Source organism: Pocillopora damicornis, chromosome 3, assembly GCF_964200805.1.
Source record: "Pocillopora damicornis chromosome 3, jaPocDami1.2, whole genome shotgun sequence".
Lineage (NCBI taxonomy): Eukaryota > Metazoa > Cnidaria > Anthozoa > Scleractinia > Pocilloporidae > Pocillopora > Pocillopora damicornis.
Window position 1 is genome coordinate 5,533,467 of NC_142672.1, and position 24,026 is coordinate 5,557,492.

General features: G+C 38.2%; 1 protein-coding gene across 1 annotated transcript; it reads left to right on the top strand.

Moving 5' to 3' along the window:
• The first annotated feature begins 604 nt into the window (after nt 1-604).
• On the top strand, nt 605-19,992 carry LOC149047924 (alanine aminotransferase 2-like). The gene is made up of 12 exons (XM_089199934.1): nt 605-1,465; nt 6,177-6,263; nt 7,492-7,600; nt 8,381-8,511; nt 8,994-9,113; nt 9,362-9,491; nt 11,165-11,378; nt 11,730-11,829; nt 12,139-12,204; nt 13,646-13,801; nt 18,355-18,467; nt 18,865-19,992. Exons 1-12 carry the CDS (start codon nt 1,343-1,345, stop codon nt 18,968-18,970), a joined length of 1,455 nt encoding a protein of 484 aa, XP_089056060.1. The 5' UTR covers nt 605-1,342; the 3' UTR covers nt 18,971-19,992.
• The last annotated feature ends 4,034 nt before the right edge of the window (nt 19,993-24,026 follow it).

Below are 24,026 nucleotides of genomic sequence, written 5' to 3' on the forward strand. Positions count from 1 at the left end.
TGGCATTGCGCCGGAGTGTTTTAGTAATTTCATATCTATATTATCTCCGTCCATGAATAATCTACGGCGCATGCGCACATACATTTTTTTGTCTCTGTTCATGCCTCAGAGTACCTGAACCGACGTCATTCTTTCTTCTCCGATGAACTAGTGAGATTCTCCACATTGAAAACTTACTGTCAAGTACCTTTCCCCACATAGAAAGCTTATTTGCCTCGGAAGCACACACGACCTCTCGAGACCACGATAAATACTTCTCTGTCTGCATGTAATCACCGGAGGAATTTGGAGCACATCGTCAAGTCGGCAAAGATATTAGCCCTTTTGATTCGGAATTCCGCCATGCAATCAGCTTGGGGCCATATCATCTTGGTCGAACTGATCGTAAGACTTGTAACAAAAACCTTTTTTTTTTTTTTTTTTACTGAAAACATTCGTAGAGAAGAACGAATTTCTCATCAGAATTGGTGTTTTCATCGTGAGTTAGCTGAAGCAAATCTCGAACATTTTAAAACTTGTCCATTTTTAATTTAAATTATATATAAAAATATTACAGATAAAAATCCGTGAAAAGACTCTGCGACTGATGACCGTTAGTACTAATGCCGTCGTGAAGTGATGGACGCGCCTAAAGGTTTGTTTTTGGCGGGAACAACGCCGTTCTCGATCCAGGTCCTTCCGTACCCCACCGTTGCCGTCTGTAGTGTATTGAGGAGTAAAAGTACTCTACCGATATATTAAAGTTCACATTGCAACCAGGTGAACAATCAGACATGGTTTGATGCTACTCTGGTCTACAGATTTATTGAATGTAGCCGAAGAAGTTACAATTTACAGACCCAACGTTTCGACACTCTTGTCTGGTGCCTTCTTCAGGAGGAGCGTGGGCGGAGTTAACTCCGCCCAAACTCCTTTCAATTGTGTGGGAATTAATGCTTCCTCACGTTCTACAGCGATTCGTGGGCACTAATTTTCTGACAGAAGTGATTTTATTTAACAATCTACCCACATAATACCTCGAAAATACCTGATCAGATACATCACTGTACGCAGAACTAGTTCGATTACTCCAATTCTTCCTGTAAAATTCTTCGCATCTGTTTCAATGGCAGCGAAAAGATAAATTGCTTGATAAACGATCAGAGAATGATAAAAGAAAGACGCCAATTTTGAGCGACCGTCGTTTAAAAAGAAAAAAAAACATAATTGAATTGCTTAAGGCCACTCTTAGGGTACTTTTTAACATAAACTATCGATGCGGTGTGATTGAAGACTAGTAATTTCGTTGACGTCTGTTGCTAAACTGAAGAAAGAAATTTCCCCAGTTTCACTTCTACTAAAGATGGAAACGACAGCAAACGAAATCCTGACGGACAAAACAATCAACCCACTGTTCCAGAGAGCCTATAATGTCAGAGGATGGATCAATGCCCGGGCTTACGAAATAAAACACGAAATGGCGCTGGTGAGTGCTGGTGCGTTCCTTCAGCTTCTTTATGTATTTCAAAGCTACGAAACAATTTTGATCGCCTGTTGCTTTATTTTCCAAGTTTCGTCATGACAAGAAGCAAAACCTGTCACATCATTGTGGCCGTTCAATTACCTTGGGACTAACTAATATACTGTTTTGAAAAGTTGTGATTTGCATGATTCACTCCTATGTTAAGGTTACTTCACACCTTCAGAGGCCGAAAAAATCGATTCTTTCTTCTATTTGAGTAAACTGAATTCAAACATTCAACCTAACATACCCACTAAAATTTTTTTCGAAAATCTTTAAAAGCACACGAATTATTTAGATAACGTATTTTCAAATAAAAGGTAGTAAATCAGAAAGATGTCTCGGACCAGGGGGAATCCTCTGGGGGAATGCTCGCGACAATCGCTCATGTTTGGGCTCGATTTTCATATTATTTTCGTAGTTTGCCCACATTGCGCACTTTACAAAATTCACTCATGGAATCTCTTTGATTAAGGAAAAATCGTTGCTAAAACAAAAATCAAAAGCGGGAGAAATTCCTTGGTAAAAAAGGAGAGAAAAAAACAGGCTCAAAGAAGTCAAGGTAAGAAAAAAATCCCTTTTAAAGCGATTGGTAGTGGCGAAGCTCCACGCTGGCGTCCAGATTTCGAACAAAGAAGTCGCCGTCAAACCAAAAATTGCCATCCATGATGTTAGAAACGAGGTTTCCTTTTCTGTATACAAGTAACAGCCTTGGTACAAAAACATTAACAATCATCTCGAATGGTAATTTTGAAAGCTGTATATCTGTCTCAATCATCAGCACATTTTTCGGTTTTCCTCATTTGCTTCGGGCAACTTTGCTCATTATCAGGGACCTTTGGCAAACCACCACGGCGACGGCAACAAGGATGTGGCAAAACAAAGATTTAATGAGCACAAAAATAGTTTAACGTGAGCACCTTAAAACTGTGTACATTTCTTGGCCGTTCTCTGCGAAACAACAACGTAAAACCATCAGAATTTTCGTGGTCTGAGAAAGGAAACCCCGACGACAGATTATTTAAGTTTCCATTTGGAACTCAACGCCGCTCTCATACGTGATGCTGAGGGTAACTTTCGTCGTTATAAGAGATGATAAACATATCCAGTCATTCGCGAAATTCCAACTAAAAATATGTATTCATTTTTAAATCGACGTCGTCCTTGGCGTTTCCGTCCTAACTGCTAAAGATCCCTAATGCGTCGTCCTTCTCAACGCTCTTTGAGCGATCGAGATAAAACAATAAACGTGTCTGCATGGGTTACTTTTCCCAGGAAATCTTGATCCAGCGAGATTATCTCCTGGCGTGGCGAACCTTTATGAGCTAAAATCTCGCATTTGATTTTAGGAGGAATACAACCACTTTGAGCCAATTTATAGGGTATATAGATTCGACCGATTTTCGTCAAATTTCGCAAGAACATTCTAGGAATAACGACAAACGAAAGAGTGTCTAGAACTTTTGATATTTGTAATATTTGTCCCGTGGCGTCCATTTACGCGACACACCTCGCTTTTTTTTTAGCTTTTAAAGTGATTTGCATCTTTACCTCTACTCTGGAAAGCTAAGGGGATATAGCCGCTCGGTTAATTGAGATAACTGCAAAGGGGAAATGTCTGATAGGAAAACTTAGTTGAAGTTTACTTTTTCGCCATGAATTAGTTTGGTAGTAAAATAATGATAGAATAAAGGAGACAAGGAGGCCATGCATGAAAACCCTCATTCGACTTTCCAATACTATTACTATTCACAGTTTGAAAACAATTTAATTAACAGTGTCAGAGGAAAAACAAATCACCGCTGACACATTATCTGATTTTTCTTTCTATGATATCCTAATTAGGCCGCAAAAGGAGGGAGATTTGGAAAAGTTAGAATTATATTATATTTTTCATGTAAATGCATCAGATGACACGCGCCATGAATTATACTTGTTAGTTTACTACAGGCGACCTAAGCTCCAGTTGTGAGATGATCAACTTGCGAAATAAGAGTCGTAGCGAAATAAAAGAGTTTGTACACAGGCGACTCAAGGTCACGTCTGGTCTAAACTGGAAATTTCTGAAGCAAACTGCGGCGTAGCGTCGGTTTCACGGAGAAGATTGAGTTTGTAGTGAATTGAAATGAAACTACAATATATGTGCTTGGATTCTTCGTTGTATTTGTGGCTGCCCGGTCGTTTAAAGATTGGATTTTTCGCTTCTCGGATCGAGCGTTCGGACTCTTATGTACGTAGTAAACCTAGATATGGATAACTCGCTAAAATGGGTTATTTTCAAACATAGTAAGCGGGCAGATAAAAAGCAATGCATTGTGGAAGTGAGGTGAGGTATTGTTAATGAGAATTTGACTGATTTTATACCAATGAAAGCGCCTTCGCACTTAGCCTCGTCCTCACGCCGTTATTTCGGTACCAGATCACTGAACCGTGAGAACTCGGAAGAGATCGCAAACTACAGATCTATATTTTGCATATCATCAGCATATTTCCATCTCAGTGACCGGGTGCGAAGGCGCTTTCATCGGTATAAAAAGAAAAGTGCAGTGATAGAGAAAACTAGCGAAAATTTCTCGAATTTCAAATTGGGAGAGGAAAAAAATTATTTGGGAGCGAGGCATTAAGTAAAGTGATGGCGGCAAAGGAAAAAAAATACAGAACTTTTTGATTTACGCAAGAAAGCTGCAGCAATGAAGCAGACCAAAGTTGCCTCTACTGTCAGACCGCAAAAAAACTGTTGGAGATGAAATTACAAACAAGTGAGGGCAAATCTTTAGTACCAAAAATTTTTAATGCTTGGACGTACCACTAATTTAACATTCCAAAGCTCTCGTGCCTCGTTTGTTTTGAAGTCATTATTATACCGTAGTTTTACTTCTTGCTGAATCGTAACGAGAACTTACTATAGTTTTCGAAACAAAATTGAAACCTGTAGATTGTTGAATGAACTCAAACTCTATAATTTTCGAAATGGAAAATGTGTAGATCTATAATTTACATCAATAGAATTGCAGAAAACTTAAGGCCACCAACGGCAAGGATGAACCTACATAACCTTGCAAATAATAACAACTTGAGAAAGAACGAAAGGAAAATCTTCGTGGTGCACTTTGCAAAATATTCACTTGTCCGTTTACGATGAATAATTCGAATGCGTGACATGACATCTTACTACATATGTCACGCATTCCTCCTCAGCAGGAATACATAGAAGCTATCTCATACCATTGCCCTTATTTACTACAAAAATATTCAGAGATGGTTGAAATGGGAAAAATGTTCAGTTTAGGTTTCAAATGTTAGTTATAGTTAATATTATATGCTAAGTTGTGTTTCCAATTTACGCTAGTGACGAACTGACCGATTTATCATTCTGGCCCAGTTGTATAAAAGGCGGATAACGCTAACCAATGGATAAATCGCTTTCCAGCGGATAAGTGATAGCAAAACGTATAGCGTTATCCAACGGATAGAGTTTTATCCAGTGGATAGCGTTATCCAACCTTCGAACAACCGGGGCCTGGCCGGTGGAGTTTACCGCATGGATTCTCGTTTTGTCAGAAGTAATGGGCTCCTGGTTTTGTGCATTACAGATTTTCATTTCGCAATTTTGCTAATTTTAGATTTTGAGCTCATTTCGCAAGTAAAGGGTTTTCAATTCGTATCGTTAAGATCGTCTCGCAAATTACAGTTAGCCCTTGCTACGAATCAGAGAGAAAAAAACAAAAATTAAATGATGACAATAAGAAACTTAGGCCAGGCTTGGCCAGGCTGCACGTAGACGCCAAACGAAAACTCTGGAAAGTTACAGAGGTTGTGCATTCAAGCATCCAAAATTTTAGGAACTAGAAATTTTCCCTGACTTGTTTGTAATTTCTCCTCCAACAGCTCTTGCGGGCTTCAGCAGAGGCAGCTAGTTGGATCTGCTTCATTACTGCAATAAATAAATATATCGAACAGTTCTGCTTTTTTCTTTCCTTTGCCGCCATCACTTAGCTGTGTGCCTCTCTCCCACAAATAATTTTTCACTCTCCCACACTGAATTTCGAGAAATTTTCTTTCATTTAAATTTCACAACCACGGCACTTAACTCTTCCTACCAAAGAGGACGACTTACTAACTAGCCCACATCACTGGCTACTCGGGTTCATGTTAACCCCTTCACACCTAAGGTCACATAGTAGTTTACCTTACTGTCTGTCACACAATTCTTGTGATGTGAGTTTGGATGATTTGTTATTGGATTAACTAATAATCCTCTTGAAACTGTACTGATGTTTTAAGGAGAAATTCTGTCTTGAAGACTCATGGGAGTTACAGGGTTAAGAGTGGTAAAGATTTCCTCACTTTGTCGTCTTCGGAAAATCTTTTTGCTTGTCTTGAGCTGATATAATTCATTTGTCTAGTCTGTAATGTCATTAATTGTTCATAAAATTATCATGTGTAAAGTTAGTTACATGATCAGACATTAAAAACTACGGAATGAGTTTACATGAAAGCATGGCATTTTGTTCTGGGTTAGCTGTGTGGAAACTTACCCACAGTCAACCATATGGTTTCGATATCACATAGTCATAGATCAGACATGGCAAACTTTTCCGAAAGAAAACAAAAAAGCTGTAGATTTAAGTGCTAGAGAATTCCTCTGAAACCCTAAAATCACATTATTTTGTAGGGTGAAAGAAAACCATTTGATGAGGTTGTAATACATTATGGAGACCCTCATGCATTTGGACAGTCACCTATCACCTTTGTAAGACAGGTTAGTAAGCTGATGCCAAGAAAGTTAAGAGCGTTTTAACTGACGCTCTATGTTAAGTCGGTTAAAATTCTATCCTTACAATTAACTGTTACAACTAAACTAATTTCACATCTGCCCCCTCTTTTGAGGGTCTCCAATAGATTTTTCGGGATCCGGGATTAGGCTTATTTAGAGTCCGGGATCCGGGAATTTAAAGTAAGAAGGGAACGAGATGCAGGATTACTATTATGAACGGGACACGGAAATCGGCGATTTTGAGGAGCAGGATTCGGGAAATAATCACTTAAACGAACTTAGAACCGGGATGTCCGTTGACGAGAATTTATGAAGAAATGGATCTTCTCAGTCATGGGAAGCACCAAGCATACGGGCTCTCTTCAGTTATTGCGCGGGAATGAAAATTATATCAGAAGTGAAGTTGCATATTTATCAAAAATCCTCAATGGCCAACAGGGAAACGTAGTCTAAGACTGCTGCGTCAATTGAAATGCTTAACGGCGTTGAAAAACCTCCTGAAAGTCTCAGAATTTTACCGATATGATGCTCTTAACCTGTTGAGTTACATGACTCTAGATGTGAAGAATATTCACTTGGTTGTATTTTTAGTCAGGATGGCGGGATTGAAGAACCCCATTGGGAACCCTCTCTTTTATGAGCCCATTCCTACAACGTTCCCTCTCAAATTAGCCACTCTTCTAAACAAACCTCTTAAAAAAATTTCCCTTCTCTAATAAGTCTCCTCCCCTGAAAATTCCCCCCTTAACTTTAACAACTCATGCTCATCATCTTTTCCCTGAACAAAAATCTTGAAAAATGAAGTGTGGAAATATTCTCATCATTCTCGCATTTCAAAGTGTGTCCTTGATGATGTTTATGAAATTGTAAGTCTTTCCTATCAAAGTTATATGTTCTGTACACAGTATTCATAGCAACTGGGCAAAAGTGCAAAAGTTATAAGATATCACCCTCATTTTGTGGCCCTCAATATGTTTGAAATTAGCCTCCTTCACTACTAATTCAGTTCCCTTCTCCAAAAAGACTTCATCTGAATGACCCCCCTTTTGGTGACAAAACACGAAAAGATGGCTAGCAGATTAAAACTCTCGCTGCTTACGGCTGAGCGTGAGTAATAAAATTAACCTTCTCCATCAAAATAGAAAAAAAAATTTCAATTCTTGAAGAAAGGTACTTTGATAAGGATTACTAAGATGGTTATTTGTATCTTTAGTGTTTAGCCTGTCTCCTTTGTCCACAATTTCTTGATGACCCTCAATTCCCTAAGGATGTGAAAGAAAAGGCTCACAGAATCCTAAAGGCAACACCAGGTTTTGCAATAAGTATGTACCAAATTCATTTTACTACAGGCTCTATGAGTAGATTTTATGAAGTTATTTAATTTTTTTTTTTGGATTTTGTTTTTATCCTTTTTAACCCTTTGCTTTACGTTTTGCTGCTTTGGGATGTGAAAAGAAAGGCTCACAGAATCTTAGGGCAACACCAAGTTTTGCCATGAGTAGGTAGCAAATTAATTTTACATACAGGCTCTATGGGTAGATTTTATAAAGTTTTTTAATTTATTTTTTTTCGGATTTTGTTTTTTGCTTCTTTAATCCTTTCCTTTACGTTGTGCTGCTTTGGGAGAAGCACTGTGCAGTTTGGTTTGGATATTTGGTTTTCTTGTGTGCTTTTCAATCTTCTCTCTTTTCGATTTTTTTCTGTCTTGTTAGATATCTCAATTTCATAAGCCCCTGAACCTGCGGGCTTCAGTATAGGAGGGAAGTTACTGTATGCTTAATTCTTTAGTATATACCAAACATGCCAATGGTGTTTTGAACTTTTTCAGTTCATACTAAAATAATTGTTCACCTCGCTATAGTGATAAAGCTGGAATATTATCCACCCTAGTAAAAAATTATGAAATGTACTTTTCTCATATCCTTTATAAGTTTGTATTTGTTTACAGACTTTATATACTGTGTTCTTGTGAGAAAAAGTACTACAAAAGACAGAAATCAACTAAATTTCACAGCTATTTTTTGTGCATATAAATGATTTTAAATATCAATTCACATTGTTTTGGAGGACATCACTATCTATAATAATGTATCTTTTATAAGGTTCGTACACAGATATTATTGGATTAAGACTCATTCGCGAGGATGTAGCCAAATACATTTCGAGAAGAGATGGTTACCCAGCTGACGTTGATGACGTCATTTTAACTCATGGAGGGGCAATAGGAATCGAGGTTAGAGACCAGTACTCTTTCTACTGGGTTGCAGTTAATCTGCCGATCAAAGTCGTGTGTCTGCTCAGTTATATATCACAGGTACAAAAACGTGATGAAAGCGAAATTTGGTTAAAACGAAAAATGTGGTTTGGACAAGTTTGCCACTAATGCATAAATGCATAAATTTGTTTGCCACTGATGCATAAAGTAAAGGAACGTGTGGGGTACGACGCCGAGAAATCATGTTAACAGTTCCATTTAGGCTTTTCAAATTCAAAGGATGCGGAGAAGAAGGAAAAGAAATTCAAGTAAGGTTGACATAAGTAGCGAGTTATGAGGTCACTATGTGTAGGTACAATGTCGGCTACCCGCCTGCGTAGGGTGGCAGTGTTTGTGAAAAGTAGTTCTTTAATTTAAATAACTAGAAATACTGCGATTACCACACAAGGTTTGTTTCATCTCAGAGCAATTTACATTTTCTACTAAATTATCTTCTACAGGTAGCCCTCGCATCGCTTGGTACTGATATGCCGAACGGCAAACTTAAGCCAGGGCTCATGATTCCCATTCCAGTTTTTCCTCATTACAAGTCCAGGATTGTAGAATTCAACCTCTACGAGGTAATGCTGACATTGTGTTGAATACTTACAACCGGAATCTCTCTATTGATTCATTTGCATACTCTTCAGTTTAATGTTTCATATTCATTGTGTCTTAGTGCTACATTATTGGACAAGTAGAACTTAACAGAAGAAAAAATTAGAATAGATGAAGGTCTGATATCAATCAGTGACTCATGCTGACTAGAGTTCATAAGAGGAATGACCCAGCTTATGATTGCTGTGCTAAAACTGATCTTTCTACTCAGATCCCTTATTATTTGGAAGAAGAAAATAACTGGTCTTTGAACATCGGTGAAATGAAGAAAGCCATAGATGAGGCCAGGCCGCACTGTGAACCAAGAGGACTGGTACTGATTAATCCTGGTAATCCTACAGGTGAGACATACGTTTGTAACCATGGTAACTAGTGCTGTGGTTGGAGATGAACCTGATGACGAATGAGTGAAGTAGAAAACCTGGTGTTTTTTCTTTGTTCTCGAGAATAAAAACTCCTAAAGGGAAAATAAGAAATAATGAAAATTGTCCAAATTGGTTCGAGGTCATGACATACGGACTGAGCGCAGCGAGGTCCGTGCGTCATGATCGAGAGCCAAATATTTACCCGTCCAGCCTGACCAAAGTCAGTCAATAAGCATTTTATCATATGACCACTTAGCGTTGAAAATTTCGAAAGTTTTTGTTCAACCATAGTAGGACGCGATACACGGGCACGCGGGAGAACAACAAAAAATATTCTACTCTTAAAAAAGTTTTCCTCTGTGTTTTTCGAGTCAGAGCAAATAAATAACAATTCATTAAAAACGCGCCTATGCTTTTACCCTTTTTTCCTTCAATTTTTTGCAACAAAGCAGTGTTAGTGCAGGGCCGAATGGCTTTTTCCGGATCGACTCAAGTCAATCCGTCGTACAAACGTCAACTTTCAACATGGTTTTCTATGGGATTGTGCGCGCGGGGCCGTATGGGTCATATGGTAATTATCAACCATTCACTGAAGTGGAGGTGAATAGTGGTGGACACCTATAGCTTGCCGCCTCGCGGCTCGGTAAATATCCACCATTTGTTTTAGTATATAACGCACAGATACCGACAAATTAGTTTATTGCTGACATGGTTTGATGCTACTCTGGTTTAAAGATTTAATGAATGAAACCTGACGAGGTGCAAATAGGCGTCAGGAAATAAGCCGCCATTAGCACGATTTAAAGGAGCGTGGGTGGAGTTGATATGCTAGGCTTCCAAACGAAGGCGCCGGTGGTAACGCCGATAAGTGGTGATAATTTTAGACTTATTCCACCGATAAAGCTGAATTTTCTTTTTGCAAAAGAAGACTCCTTTTTGATGCTCTTTCAAACGTCTACTAAACTGACGTTTGGTCTGTCCGATATACTCGTTATCACAATTTACTCAGCCCTCCTGAGTAAAGTTTTGGCTACAAACTTTTTATGGCAAATAGGGTGGTGAGAATCGAAAGCGAGATATTTGTCGTTGTGGGTAGGTTTACGATAGACACTTGTCTCTAAATTCCCCTGTTCCCCTCTGTACACATTTAAATCAAAAAAAGGAAAATGTCAATTCTTTTTTTGCTCAAGGGTGAATTGGATAGACGGCTCTATTGAATTTAAGTGCGATAGGAGGTATGAAGTGGCTAAGGCCCTTTGTTCGACGTCTTTATTACCATATTGGCAATGACAGCAGAAACGGGCGAACCCATATCTGTGCCAAAAACCCCTTGATAGTAGGTGCCGTTGTATGCAAATTGCGTGGTTTTGAAGCAAAAAGACAGCAGATTAAGAATATCCTCCACAGGCAGAGAAGTTCTCTATTTATTTTTATATTTATTACATTTTCAATATTGCCTTTTCGGCAGAATCCACACGTAGTTTATTGATACATTGTAAAATTGGTAAATAATGGATACTCGTGTTGGTGTTTTTATAATTCCTGTGTTGCCTCAACCGCCATTTCGGAGGTCTCTTTTACCTGTGATTACATTGGCCACCCATATTAATAGTCATAGGATGACCTTTTCGTCTATCTTTCATATTCAGGACAGATTTTGAGTTACGACCACATAGAGGAAGTCATCAAGTTTTGTGCGCGAGAGAAACTGGTTTTATTTGCGGATGAAGTGTACCAGGAAACAGTCTTTACAAAGGAAGTCCCATTCCACTCGTGCAAAAAGGTTCTGAGGGACCTGGGACCTGAATACAATAACTTTCAATTGATGTCGCTCAACTCCGCCTCTAAAGGATTTTATGGCGAGTGAGTGGAGAGGCCACATTATGAACAACACTGCGGCATAATTAATTGTAAAAATTCTTATTATCATCACTTATTCTATTTTAACCCGTGTTTTATTTGGAGTTTTCGTTAAGAGGCAGGGAAGGAAGGGGTCTTAACGGGTTGTTTGCGGTACGCCAAAAATATGCTTTAAGATGTTCAACGTGAAATTTCTTTACAAGATTTCTTAGCTTTGGAGTTCGTGAACATGATATTTACACTACTTTAATTTGGGCGAAAGGACGATATGCAAACGCAGGTTAAATACCGAATGACATGCAAAAAATGTTTTCTCTCAGCTTAAGAATCATTTCATATATTTTACTTTTATAGGTGTGGTTCGAGGGGAGGGTATCTTGAGCTGGTCGGATTTAGCAATGCGGTCAAACTGCAGTTTAGAAATCTGATGTCACCAAGCTCGACTATTGGGCAGGTATTATTTCAAGTTTCTTAATTTTAAACATGTAGAGAACCTCATGATGAAGCACTTAGTCTAACAGGAACAGAACGGTGAGTAAGCCAAACCGTTTGAACGTCTAATGAATGTTATCTCTTTTCACAAAATGGGAGATTTCACATACAGAGAGAAGTACCAAACCATGCACCCCTACGTATATCTGCTGTACTGAAACGGCTTTTTTACTTCTGTACAAGGACTGAAGGGAAAGTGAAACGTTGCTTGAAAGATAGAAGAACAAAATCATGTACTTAGCCTTGCTTGAATTTTTTTTCTATTTTCAAGGCTGCCATAAGTTTAATTTGTTGTCCGCCTCAGCCTGGAGACGAGTCGTATGAAACTTTTATACAGGTTTGTAGCGAAGGTCTGGATACAGTTATATTTGAGTTAACTCCAAGGAAGAATTATTTTTAGAGTAAAATTACTCATCAAATCGGCTATAGATCTATAAGCCAATCGTTCAATTATTCCTCTTTTCTGCGTGTATTTATGTGTATTTTGCCCTTTTTGGGTAAAAAATACTCGCAGTCAAAGGAAGAACTTTGAAATATCATACTGGTCGTTTATCTCGCCAAGCAATAGAAATCCTTGTGGACAAGGTTCCTTATGGTACGGTTCCCCTTGGATGAGGTCCCTTTGTCCTGCAAGCTTTAGTCCCTATCCTTTATGGGTACGTGAAGGATAGGGTTCCCTGTGGAGTAAGCTTCCTTTGTACTGTTAACTGCACTTCATACTCTTTACGGACTAAGTTCCGTTAAAGTAATAATGAAAAAGGATCCCTGTGGATAGGGTATCCTATAAATAAGAATCCTTTGTACCGCAAACTATCGTGACTCTTTATCCTTCATTGACAGGTCAAGGATAAGGTTCCTGAGGGATAAGGTTCCTTATGGAGAAGGTTTCTTAGGGATAAGGTTCCTTAAGGACAAGGTTCCTAATGGTGTGATTTCCTTTTGAATAAGGCTATTCATGAATAAGGATCCCTATCGATAAATTCTCTCAAGGGTCGAGTACAGTCTATATAGTTTGCCAAGAATTCGCAAACGTTAACCCGTTACACCATAACATCAGTTTGCATATTCTCCATACTGTTCTCTACACGTTTCCTAACTTGCTGACAGGGAGAATTTATTTAAAAATCAAGAGCTTCTTTAGTTGGTGATCATTTCCTTCATTCTCGTGACCTTAAAGTGTGACTCAGGGGTGATATTGTAAGGAGAAATTAGATGCCAGTCACTCTTAGGGGTTAAAGGGTTAAAAGACTTTGTTAACTGATTTAGATTATAGTCATGTTTGCTAAATAATTGTTACGTAGTTATACTGAATAAAGTGATTTTTTACAATTTTAAAATTTCTTGCGTGAAACTCACCAGAGACCAAAAATCAGTCAATGATGGTGAGGCAAACAAACTTCCGTTTGTTTCTAGGGCTCGTAACACATGTACTTTGAACCTTGGAAACAAACGGCAGTTTAGGCCCGTGTTCAAGATCTAGACAAGAAGATTTCGTGACACGATTATCACTGTTAATGCCATAAAAGCCTAAACTAGTTAAGTGGACTTTTATATTTAATCGACATATTCTATTTATAAAGGCACCAAACCAATTGGCTTAAACCACTTATAGTTCTTTTCAATGTTATTATTATTATTATTGATATTATCCTATTTAATAATCGTGTAATTCAATTTTTTTAGTTGCAAAGCGATTATAAATAAACATCTTATCTCTACTTAACTCTCTATCTCTATCTTACGAAAGACTTCAGTATATTTTTACTTTTGTTTTGTAGGAGAAGACGGCCATTTTAGACTCTTACCAAAGGAAAGCGAAAATTACCACTGCAATGTTGAATTCTTTAGAAGGAGTGACGTGTAATGAAGTAACTGGTGCCTTGTATGCTTTTCCCAGAATTCGTCTTCCACAAAAAGCTATCGAGGAAGCCAAGGTGAGGAAGTGAGCTGTAGATGTGACGATAAGTTTACTCACTATACTCAGCAGGTGCACAAATATATTTTAAAGGGACGAACCTTCGAGATGATACTCATTATTTTTTCTCAGTTCGTGAGCAGGCGGTATTCTACAAATCCTGCGATTTAATTGGTTCCGAGAGCAGGCACTACTCTCCCATCCGGTACGCTCTCAGCTGAGAGCGGGCGATATCCGCTTCGTGTTGAGTCGCTTTGCAGAACGTCTTTAGCTTCGTTGTAATTATTCATGTTGTTTTCCTAGCCGGGCAGCATTAATGAGCAGAGACTTCGGTCACGACCTTTAACCGATAAATAACTTATCAATTCTCTCCTCTCTTTGTCTCTCTCTCTCCACCTCTCTCCCTCTCTCAAATCACTTTGGTTTTTTTCCGCAAAAATTGATTTCAAGATGATTTTTGTGGTGTCAAATGTTGTTTTTGAATATATTGACTGATTATATTGGTGAGTGTCAACCAGGCCATCATGGCGGTCAGACACGTCCGTATGGGCGGCACATTATTGTGTCTTTTATTCCTTGTCGTACTTCTACGAGAATTTCGTGAGTCATCAAACTGCAGTTTTATGCATCCCGAACGCTGCACGCGACTGGTTATTTCACTCCACTTAACAACGTCAAGTGCTTACTACAAACTACCTTTCAAGCTCACATCGAGGCGTTTTAATGGAGGAAGATTATTATACACTGCTACTGGTGTAGGTACATTTCAAGCGCAAAGATTGTTGATTTCTGGAGATGTTTCACCTAACCCTGGTCCGAGAAGGAAGCCTACGAAATATCCTTGTGGTGAATGTTCTAAATCCGTAAGAAGCAATCAAGACGCCATTTTATGTTCTGAGTGCAACACCTGGTCGCATGCAAGATGTCTGAATATTTCGAACTGGACCTTTCAGTACTATCTTAATAATCCATCTGTCGACTGGATATGCTCTTTCTGTGTCTTGCCGAAGTTTAGCGATTCATTCTTTTCCACCTTGAATAGTTCCACGCATGAAAGCGCGAGCGACACTGAGCTGGACCTTAGTTCACAACCTTCGGACATGAAGTTAATTAGAAACGAAAATCGCAAGGAATGCATTATAGCAAACCTAAATGTAAACAGTTTACCGAGCAAATTTGAGGAGATCAAGGAGTGGCAAACGAACAGAGCCTTCGACATTCTATCCATACAGGAAACTAAGATCGATAGATCCTTTCCTAACTCTCAATTTTTTGTCAACGGGTACAAGTTATTTCGCCGTGACAGGACGAAAGGTGGTGGCGGTCTTGCCGTCTTTATTCGCGATAACATCGCCGCAACATGTAAGAAAGGCATTACAACATCAGTGGAATCACTCTTATTCGATCTACATATCGGACAAAGACGCTTTGCTTTAGTCAGTGCCTACAAGCCTCCTTCTGTTAACAATGCTACTTTCAGAACTGAATTGACTACAGTCCTGGATCAAGCGATATCTCTCTGCGAAAACGTGATTTGTCTTGGTGATCTAAATTGTGACATAATTCATCCGTTTATGAATAATAACCAGGGCAAACGCCTTTTGGATATTTGCGATATCTATGACCTCGACACATTAATTAAAGAACCGACAAGAATTTCAACAACTAGAGCTTCTTGCCTGGACGTCATTCTTTCAAATGTGCCCATGTTTATGAAATCGTCTGGCGCTATCGAAACAGGAATCAGTGATCATCTGCTAGTTTACACGGTTCTCAAAACTAAAATGTTACATGCTAACGCCGAAGTCGTCAAGAAACGTATATTCAAGACCTTTAACCGAGACGATTTTCAGAAAGATCTCAGTCGAGTTCCTTTCCATGCTGCATACGTTTTTGATGATATAGACGATGTTTACTGGTGCTGGGAGACGTTATATAACCAGGTGTTAGATGACCACGCACCAATGCGATCTTTAAACGACGATCTTCAGTAGAATCGAAGTTTATCACTCCTGAAATTCGGAGAGAAATGGTGGAACGAAAACGGCTTAAGAAAAAATTTAATAGATCACGTAATCAGTGTGATTGGGAGAGCTACCGTACAGTGCGCAACAAAGTAGTTAGCATGAGAAGAAAATCTATACGTAGACATTTTGAGAAGCTGTGTTCGGACAAATATGCAGATCAAAAGAAGTTTAGGCGTGCCATCAAGCCTTATGCTAATTCCCGAAAGAATGTAGAGAAAAGCGGAATAACATTAAAGGAGGGTGACAAAATCATCAGGAATCCTCAAGAGGTGACCGAGACATTAAATAACATCTTCACAAGCTGTACTCAAAGTGCCAAACAACAAAATCAAAACGGCTATCCAGTAGATTTATCGCACATATCAAATAACTTAATAAGCAGGCTGAATGTGTCGCTAAGCAACACTAATCCAACAGAAGTTTACGAGGTAATGAGGAAACTTGCTCCAAACAAGGCTTCTGGATGTGATGGAATCCCTCCACTAGTAGTTAAAGAATCGATGGATGTCTTATGCTTCCCTCTTAGTACACTGATTAATCATGTTTTAACTTCAACTAAGATACCACAACAGTGGAAACTTGGCGAGGTCACTCCAATTCTCAAAAAAGACTGCAGCCTATTAAAAACTAACTATCGGCCGATAACGATTCTGCCAGCTATATCGAAGGTTTTCGAAAAAATTGTTCATTGCCGAATAAGCCCGTATTTTGAAGAAATCTATCACAAATATGTGTTTGCTCATAGGAAATATCACGGCTGCGGCTCAGCACTTCTTAGTCTAACCGAACAATGGAAAAAAGAAATTGATAACAATAAATTGATCGGTCTGGTCTCCATGGACTTGTCCAAGGCTTTCGACACCTTACCTCATGAACTGATTGTTTTGAAATTAAAAGAATATGGAGCAGATGAAGCAACAACCTCCCTGATAAAAGATTATTTATCAAATCGATTCCAAAGGGTGAGACTGGGGGATACGCTTTCCGATTGGCAACCTATATGCAATGGTGTACCACAGGGATCCATCCTCGGCCCTTTATTATTCAACATCTTCATGAATGATCTTTCATATGTCATCAAGAAGTACACTCTGTCCACTTACGCTGATGACACTCAAATCTTTTACGCCGACAATCAACCCTCCAAAGTTGAAGAAACAATCAACAATGGTCTTATTATTGCTGATATATGGTTTGCGCGTAATGGTATGAAGAGGAACAGTTCAAAATACCAGGCTATGGTGTTGGGAAAACACAAAGGAACTGATGAACCAGTATTTAAGTGTGAGGAGTCACAACTTCCCATATCCAACACAATGGAACTTCTTGGCGTGACAATCGATGATAAATTAAATTTTGAAAAGCACATTGCTAAAATATGTAGAAAAGTCAGTCAACAAGTCGCCGTATTAAAAAGGATGCAGAAAATGTTGTCTTTTGAAACTAGAAGGGACCTTTATCAAGCTTTCATTATACCACACTTTAATCACTGCTCCGAAACGTGGCACTTCTGTAATAAAAAGTCAGCTGACAAGTTAGAGTTGGTGAACAAACGTGCGCTCCGTTTTGTTTTTAGAGATAAGTCCTCGCCTTATGAGGAACTAGCGAAAATATTGTCCACTGTCTGTAAGATATTAGCCAGTGATGCAGGTCCAAAAAGCTTACGTGATCTTATAACAGTAAGGTGCTCCACTTATAACCTTAGGGGCACCACAATACTGGACCTCCCAAAAGTAAAATCAACAACCTTCGGGTTAAGATCATGGAGATATGCTGCATCGAAATTATGGAACGCTTTACCGGACGAGTCTCGAAAGATACAAACATTTACTACTTTTAAAAATTACTTAGAAACATTAGATCTCACAGGACTCCAGTGCGGTGAGGATCTATCCTTGATTATATTTACTGTTTTTAATGATTACATTTTATACATTTTACTTGGTGACTACATTGTTAAATTCTTATATTTTAATATTAGCTAGTTCTTAATCTTAATTTAGTTAAATTTATATACCTTCATAAGGCTTTATAATTTCCTTTTCTCTTTTTATTTCGTGGCGTACCTGTAAACTAGCTTTTAGCAAAGCGTTCTGACCACGTTAAATAAATTGATTGATTGATTGATTGACACACGGCCTAAAAACAGTTTGAAATTTAATCATCCTTCATAAAAAGTAACTCAGATAATTGTAACGAGAGGTATTTGGGGTTAAAAGTTACATTAATCAACATAACTTTCGTTCATTTAATATCTTAATTCTCCAAAACAGTTTGTTCGTTGTAAAACGTTGAACGAAGTGTTGAAGTCACCTTAAGATCTCTGAGTGGTTTTGAAAAAACAAATCGTCGTAAGTAAGGCTGATAGTCAGTGTTTAGCACCTCATCTATTTGTGGACACTACTTTGTCATTTGGCAATTCGCGTTATCCGTGCACTACTCATCTTTCCTTACATTTCGAGTTAACTTGGCGTCCATCAGTGGGAAAAGGGTTGTTATGAGAACGTCATTTCTATTTCTTAAAATCATTTCCGTTTCTCTTTAGCGTAATAACCTTGACCCAGACGACTTCTATTGCTGGCAGTTGTTGGAAACAACCGGAATAGTCCCCATACCTGGAAGAAATTTTGGACAAAAGGAGGGAACATACCATTTTAGGTCAGTTTTATTTTTCTGTGTTGTCCATGAGATGAGCAGCCCAAATACTATCGGTGACAGCACTGCTTTACAAGACATAACGAGCCGGTTTTTTCTATCTATCTTATTGGACTCTTGAATATCTGTTTTTTCCTTAAAAGTCTAATGGTAAACGATCAGAGTCTATACAGTCATTCAGCAAGAACCATTCGTTACTTGACTACTGCATACCAACAAACAAAATTTGATTGGTTCTCATTTTCTTAGATACTCGCCTATATACCATGCCACCCTTTTTTATTTCTATTTATGCTCTTTTGCTCTAAAATAAGATGAGTTTTTATCTTTTATCTCATAGTTTGCAATCACAGGCTTTCCTCCTTTCCAATTGCTTTGTTCCCTTTTTTTCCTCCTACAGATTAACAATTCTACCCTCTGAAGAAAAAATTGCCCCTATGTACGAAAGGCTGAGCAAGTTTCACAAGGAATTCATGGACAAGTACAAGGACGACAAAGAAAACTAATAGGGATTTCAAACTGAAAGCTCGTTTTTTGTTGGGTATTTACGGTGTTGTTGGTGGCAGTGACTGACGTTTCGAGAACCTGAGGTGGAAGTCTAAATAAGAGTGACTTCGATGATGACTCCGATGATGAGTCATGAATGCTTGTACTCGCCTGGTTAATTGGGGTTTATTATTATAATTACAATATAACACACCTCTGCTTCGTGAATTGTATCGGCTACCTGTGTGATACCGCAAAGAATAAAAAAAAAACTCATTCTTTTTAAGTTATTGCATGGCATTGCGCCGGAGTGTTTTAGTAATTTCATATCTATATTATCTCCGTCCATGAATAATCTACGGCGCAATCATGACACTGGTATCCTATCATTCCCAAAGGTGTTAACCAAGAATACTTCGGGGATAGATCATTTATTAGTGCTGCCCGTAAATTTTGGAATCTGTTCCCGAGTTCAATTGATCCATATTTCAAAGCTACTTAAAAGTCACAGATCTAGAATGATGGTAACAGTTCAACATCGCATAATACTAAATACTTTCAACAAGCAGTGTACAAAAACAATTCAAGATGATATCCTGTTTGTATCAAATTTCCACCTTGTGTTCTCAAATTTTGACGATCGTAACCTTTCTTCGCCTGGCCAGGCCAGATTCAACCGTTTTCCATTTGTACATCACTCTATAACTCACAGCTGCTTAAATTATTTGCATTCTAACGCCATGATCTTTGTTAACAATGTCTTCTTCTGCTTGTAATTCAAAATAAACCTCTCAGTCTCCTGCCTCGAAACGGACGACGCATTTTTTGTGATTGCAAGTTTTGTCTTTTTTTGTTTGGTTTTTTTTTTACTGGGTGAAATTAAAGATATGCGGCAGTGAATTTCGCGAGTTTTAATGATTGGAAAAAGGCCAGGAGTACTCTCATCTGCAGAAGTTTAAGTTTACTTAATGACAAGCAGTTGAGAATAACTGCTGTTTTTTTTTATTTGTCTAAATATATTAGATGATTTTTGTTCAGCACGTATATAGTTGTTTGGAAATTATTTTAAGTAACGGACGATGTGTACTTCTTAATGTATGTAGAACACTCGAAAAGAGCAGAAAAAGAAAACTGCCAGTGAATGAATGAATCCAAAGATCAACGACCTCGGAAATTAAAAAATTAATTAGATGAATGCTTCGATTCTAAATTTAGCATCATCTTCTAAGCTATTTATTTATTTATTTTTCTGTTCTGTAAATTTGACTTGGGCGTGGCAAAGTACAAAAGGCGATTTACAGCAGAATACCGCCCGATCTCCGTTGGGTACTGGGTCTTATTACTGAAAGCATTGCCATGATGTAGAGTTGTTTCAACGCGTACGTGGGTTCTACATCAATTATTCAATTGAAGGCATACGTGATGACTTCGTCGTAGTCCGTGACACTTAAACAATCTAAGTTTGTAGCTTATTGTGTAAATCCCTTCCATTCTTGGATAACCTCTCATAATTTCTAGTTAACACTTGTTCGTTGTTACTCTAAAGTTCTTTCATCTTATAGAAAAGTTATTCAGTTTAAAGTAAGCGTGGATGTCGCAGACACGAAAATCCTTGATGAATCGAATGTGGTTAAATCGAAATTAAACGAGATTGGTCACGGTTTTTGAGTCTCCAGAAATTAAGCATAGATATTTCAAGTCCTTATTTTGAAGTTCGAAAAAAAATTTTCTTTATACATGTCTTTCGTTAAGCCTCTTCTAACTTTATTCTCTCCAACGTATTAGGTGTTTGAAGGCGACCACTGCAAAATGATATTTATTATTCGGAGTTCCTTCTAAACAAAGGTTATTTTAACAGTCCTTACAACCAGTCAAAAAATTTGATAACTCCCACCCTTTGAACCATTTCAAAGTAATAAAACTTCCAATAAATCAATCTCCTCAATAAGGTAATTAAAATTCTTGAAAACTGATTCGAAAGCACACGTCAGCTATGCCTAACTTATACCTCCATTTTAAGGAATAGAAATGATTCTTATCTTGTGAAAAAGAACTGCGTCAAAGTCTCGCCTACAATCTCAAAGAAAAAACACCTAAATGATAATAATGATAACGCTCGGCAGCATATGTGTACGATTATGGCAAATGAAACGTTTAACATCAATTATTATCAATCAGACTTACTATGAAAACTCTGATTGGTCGAGAGTATCCAGCCAATATACAATAGAATGTGAAGTTGACATGATAATTCAATATCTGCAGCGGTTAATTATCATGGGTGTCCTCTTTAAGAGATTGTTTAAAATATGTATAATAAAAAAATTATTGAATTCGGTTTTCGTATGATATCATAAATTATCAAACCTTGAGTCTGTGTTATCTGTTACAGCCTTCGGCTTTAGCAGATAACTCAGACCTCGGCATTAATAATTCATTATATCATGCTCAACCACATCAATTAATTGCTTAATGCATGTGGCAAATTGTTATCTGCTTTTACTCCTGGCGTTGGAAAACATGCACAGTTCCATTGCATTACCCTCACATTCGACTTACCAACTTCAAATCAGTCTAAGCTGCATTTATAGCCAATAAAGCGGTGCAGATAATTTTTTTCTTGAACGTCCCACATGCCTGGATGTTGAATACAGCCTTTTTTTACGGAGCTGCACAGCGATTACCACATTATATCAGGGTACGCATATTTGGCCACTGGACAACAATTCACGTAGTCTAAAAAAAAGTTATGGCCACCAAATATGGGTTTAACCACATATGCTTCATGAACTAGCTCTTCTTCCATACTGAAACCTTAAAAATAGAACCAAAAATGGAAAGTGAAAGTACTTACCTTTGCATTTTGATCGGAACTACGTGTTACTGTCTCTTCGACACGACTGGCTTTTCCACGGTTCATTTCCGAACAAGAGAACCACGTTGTCCTCGTTTCAGCTTTTCTTTTTCTGCTCTCAGGTAAAATGGACAACCAGGAGGCTTGGGATTTAAAGATCACCTTCCATGAAGCTAATGGCGAAAACGAGAGTGAGGTCGAAGAGACTGATTTCGCCTACTTAGCAGATAGTCATAGCGAAAATGACGAAATTCAAAACTGTCTTGGCGGCTACGAATACCAATTGGTAGACGAGACAACTGACAACCAGAAGTGTCCAGTCTGCCTTTTTCCGATGAGGGATTCCGTGCAAACTGAGTCATGTGGCCATAGACTTTGTAGAGAATTTCTAAACGGGATCCTAGGTAAGCTGTGCGAAGCGTTGTGTAGGTTAAAAAGAGTTACAGTGACAGAAATAAGCCTTCGATCCTTTGTGCCTAGGTAAGCAATTTCCTTTATTTCGGTAAAGACACGTGGTGATTAGCATGATGCAACATGTAACCGAAGAAGTACAAGTCGTGGCAACTGAAAATCCATGAAAAGACGTAAGGATTCTCACTAACCTGTCTCTTTACTCGGTAGTAGTTTGCTCAGTGCGATTGACTTTGTGTAACTCCGCTGAGTACTTGGAATAAAGTCCTTTATTTCCACACGTGGGTAGGCTCGAAACGCGTTTGCTGAATGCCAAAATCTTTATGCAACAAAGTAATTCTTAGAATGGCACTATTAAGCTCTTATATTGAATAAGAAGGGCGTAATTCCTCTGTTTGACGTAGTAAGATAGACCACAAAACGTACGAGGTAAATTTTCATCATTAGATATATAGATATTGTGTTTTAGACTAAAGTGAGTGTATTTCTCTGTTATTTGCAGGAGCGGTAATCCAGTTTGTCCAAAAGATCGGGGAAGAATTGATAATGTAATAGAAGTAATTATTTCTTCCTGTGTCCAGAAGGCGTGTACTGAATCACTCTTCGGAAAAGCATAGCCTAAGGTTTACTTATCCATAGCTGCGCCATCAGACCACACTTGATTATGGAAATGCATCTATTGCAAGTGATTGCATGGATTGCTGATTATATTCGATTTCCGTGAACGATACAACTTTTTTAACCGACTTAATTCAAAGTGGAGCACAAACACTGTTGAGTAAACAGAGATCAGCGCTAAGATTTCCTCTTTTTCTTTACTATATTCATGTTTATAAAATGCCCTTAACATTTCATGATACTGCTTTGAACTAGGTTAATTTCTTCGTCAATGCCCTCTTAGATTTAATATTTCTGTGGTGTTTTAAACGCTTTTTAAGACATTTCTTATGGGCTTTCATAGATTTTATCTTCTGATCGATTTACCTCTAATTTTCCGCACCATACAGTTCTATCCCGACAAGGCCTTTGCCAGGGAAATGTTATGCCTTCGAGTTAAATGCTTACAGAGTGAGAGAGGATGTCTCTGGATTGGTCAGTTACGACATGCAGAGGTAAAATAAAAGTTTGATTGGTTTAAGTAATGATTGAAAGTGGAAACCACGATATACGTTTTTATACGATTGAAAACCTGTTATGAATGTTGCAACGGTTAACTACGTCAGGCGATCACAGTAAAATATACGACTGATTATGTGACTGAAAGAGTCATTAAATTGAATGTGTAAATTAAAGGACTCTATGCACTTCCAAAAATTCAACCAGCTAACAGTTTCCTTCCCACGACAGGAACGTATTGGTGAGTGTTCTCATGAAGATCGAAACTGTTTGGCGTGCGACGCTCCTGCTCAAAGGCGACATCTAGAAACGCATTAAAACGACTCATGCCCCAAAAGAATCATAGAGTGCATTCACTACCATGATGAGTTCACTTTTATAAAAAAACAGGCAAGTATACAACTCGGAATTTTAGAGATCATCCATTAACAATTGCCTTTTGAGTTTACATCAATTTAAGATATTGAACTTCATCTCGAGCCATGCAATATATGTTTCAATAAAATCGAACAAAGTAGAAAACAACCTATACTAGGAATACACTGATACAGAGTCCGATAAAGGTTTAAACTGAAATAGACGCTTTCCTATTACCTGCCCAAACAGCTATGGAAAGAAAGGAATACCTAGGGAAGAGGTAGATGGTGTCTGATCTCACTGCTACAAGCTGCTCCGCTAATGTACATTTGATAAGA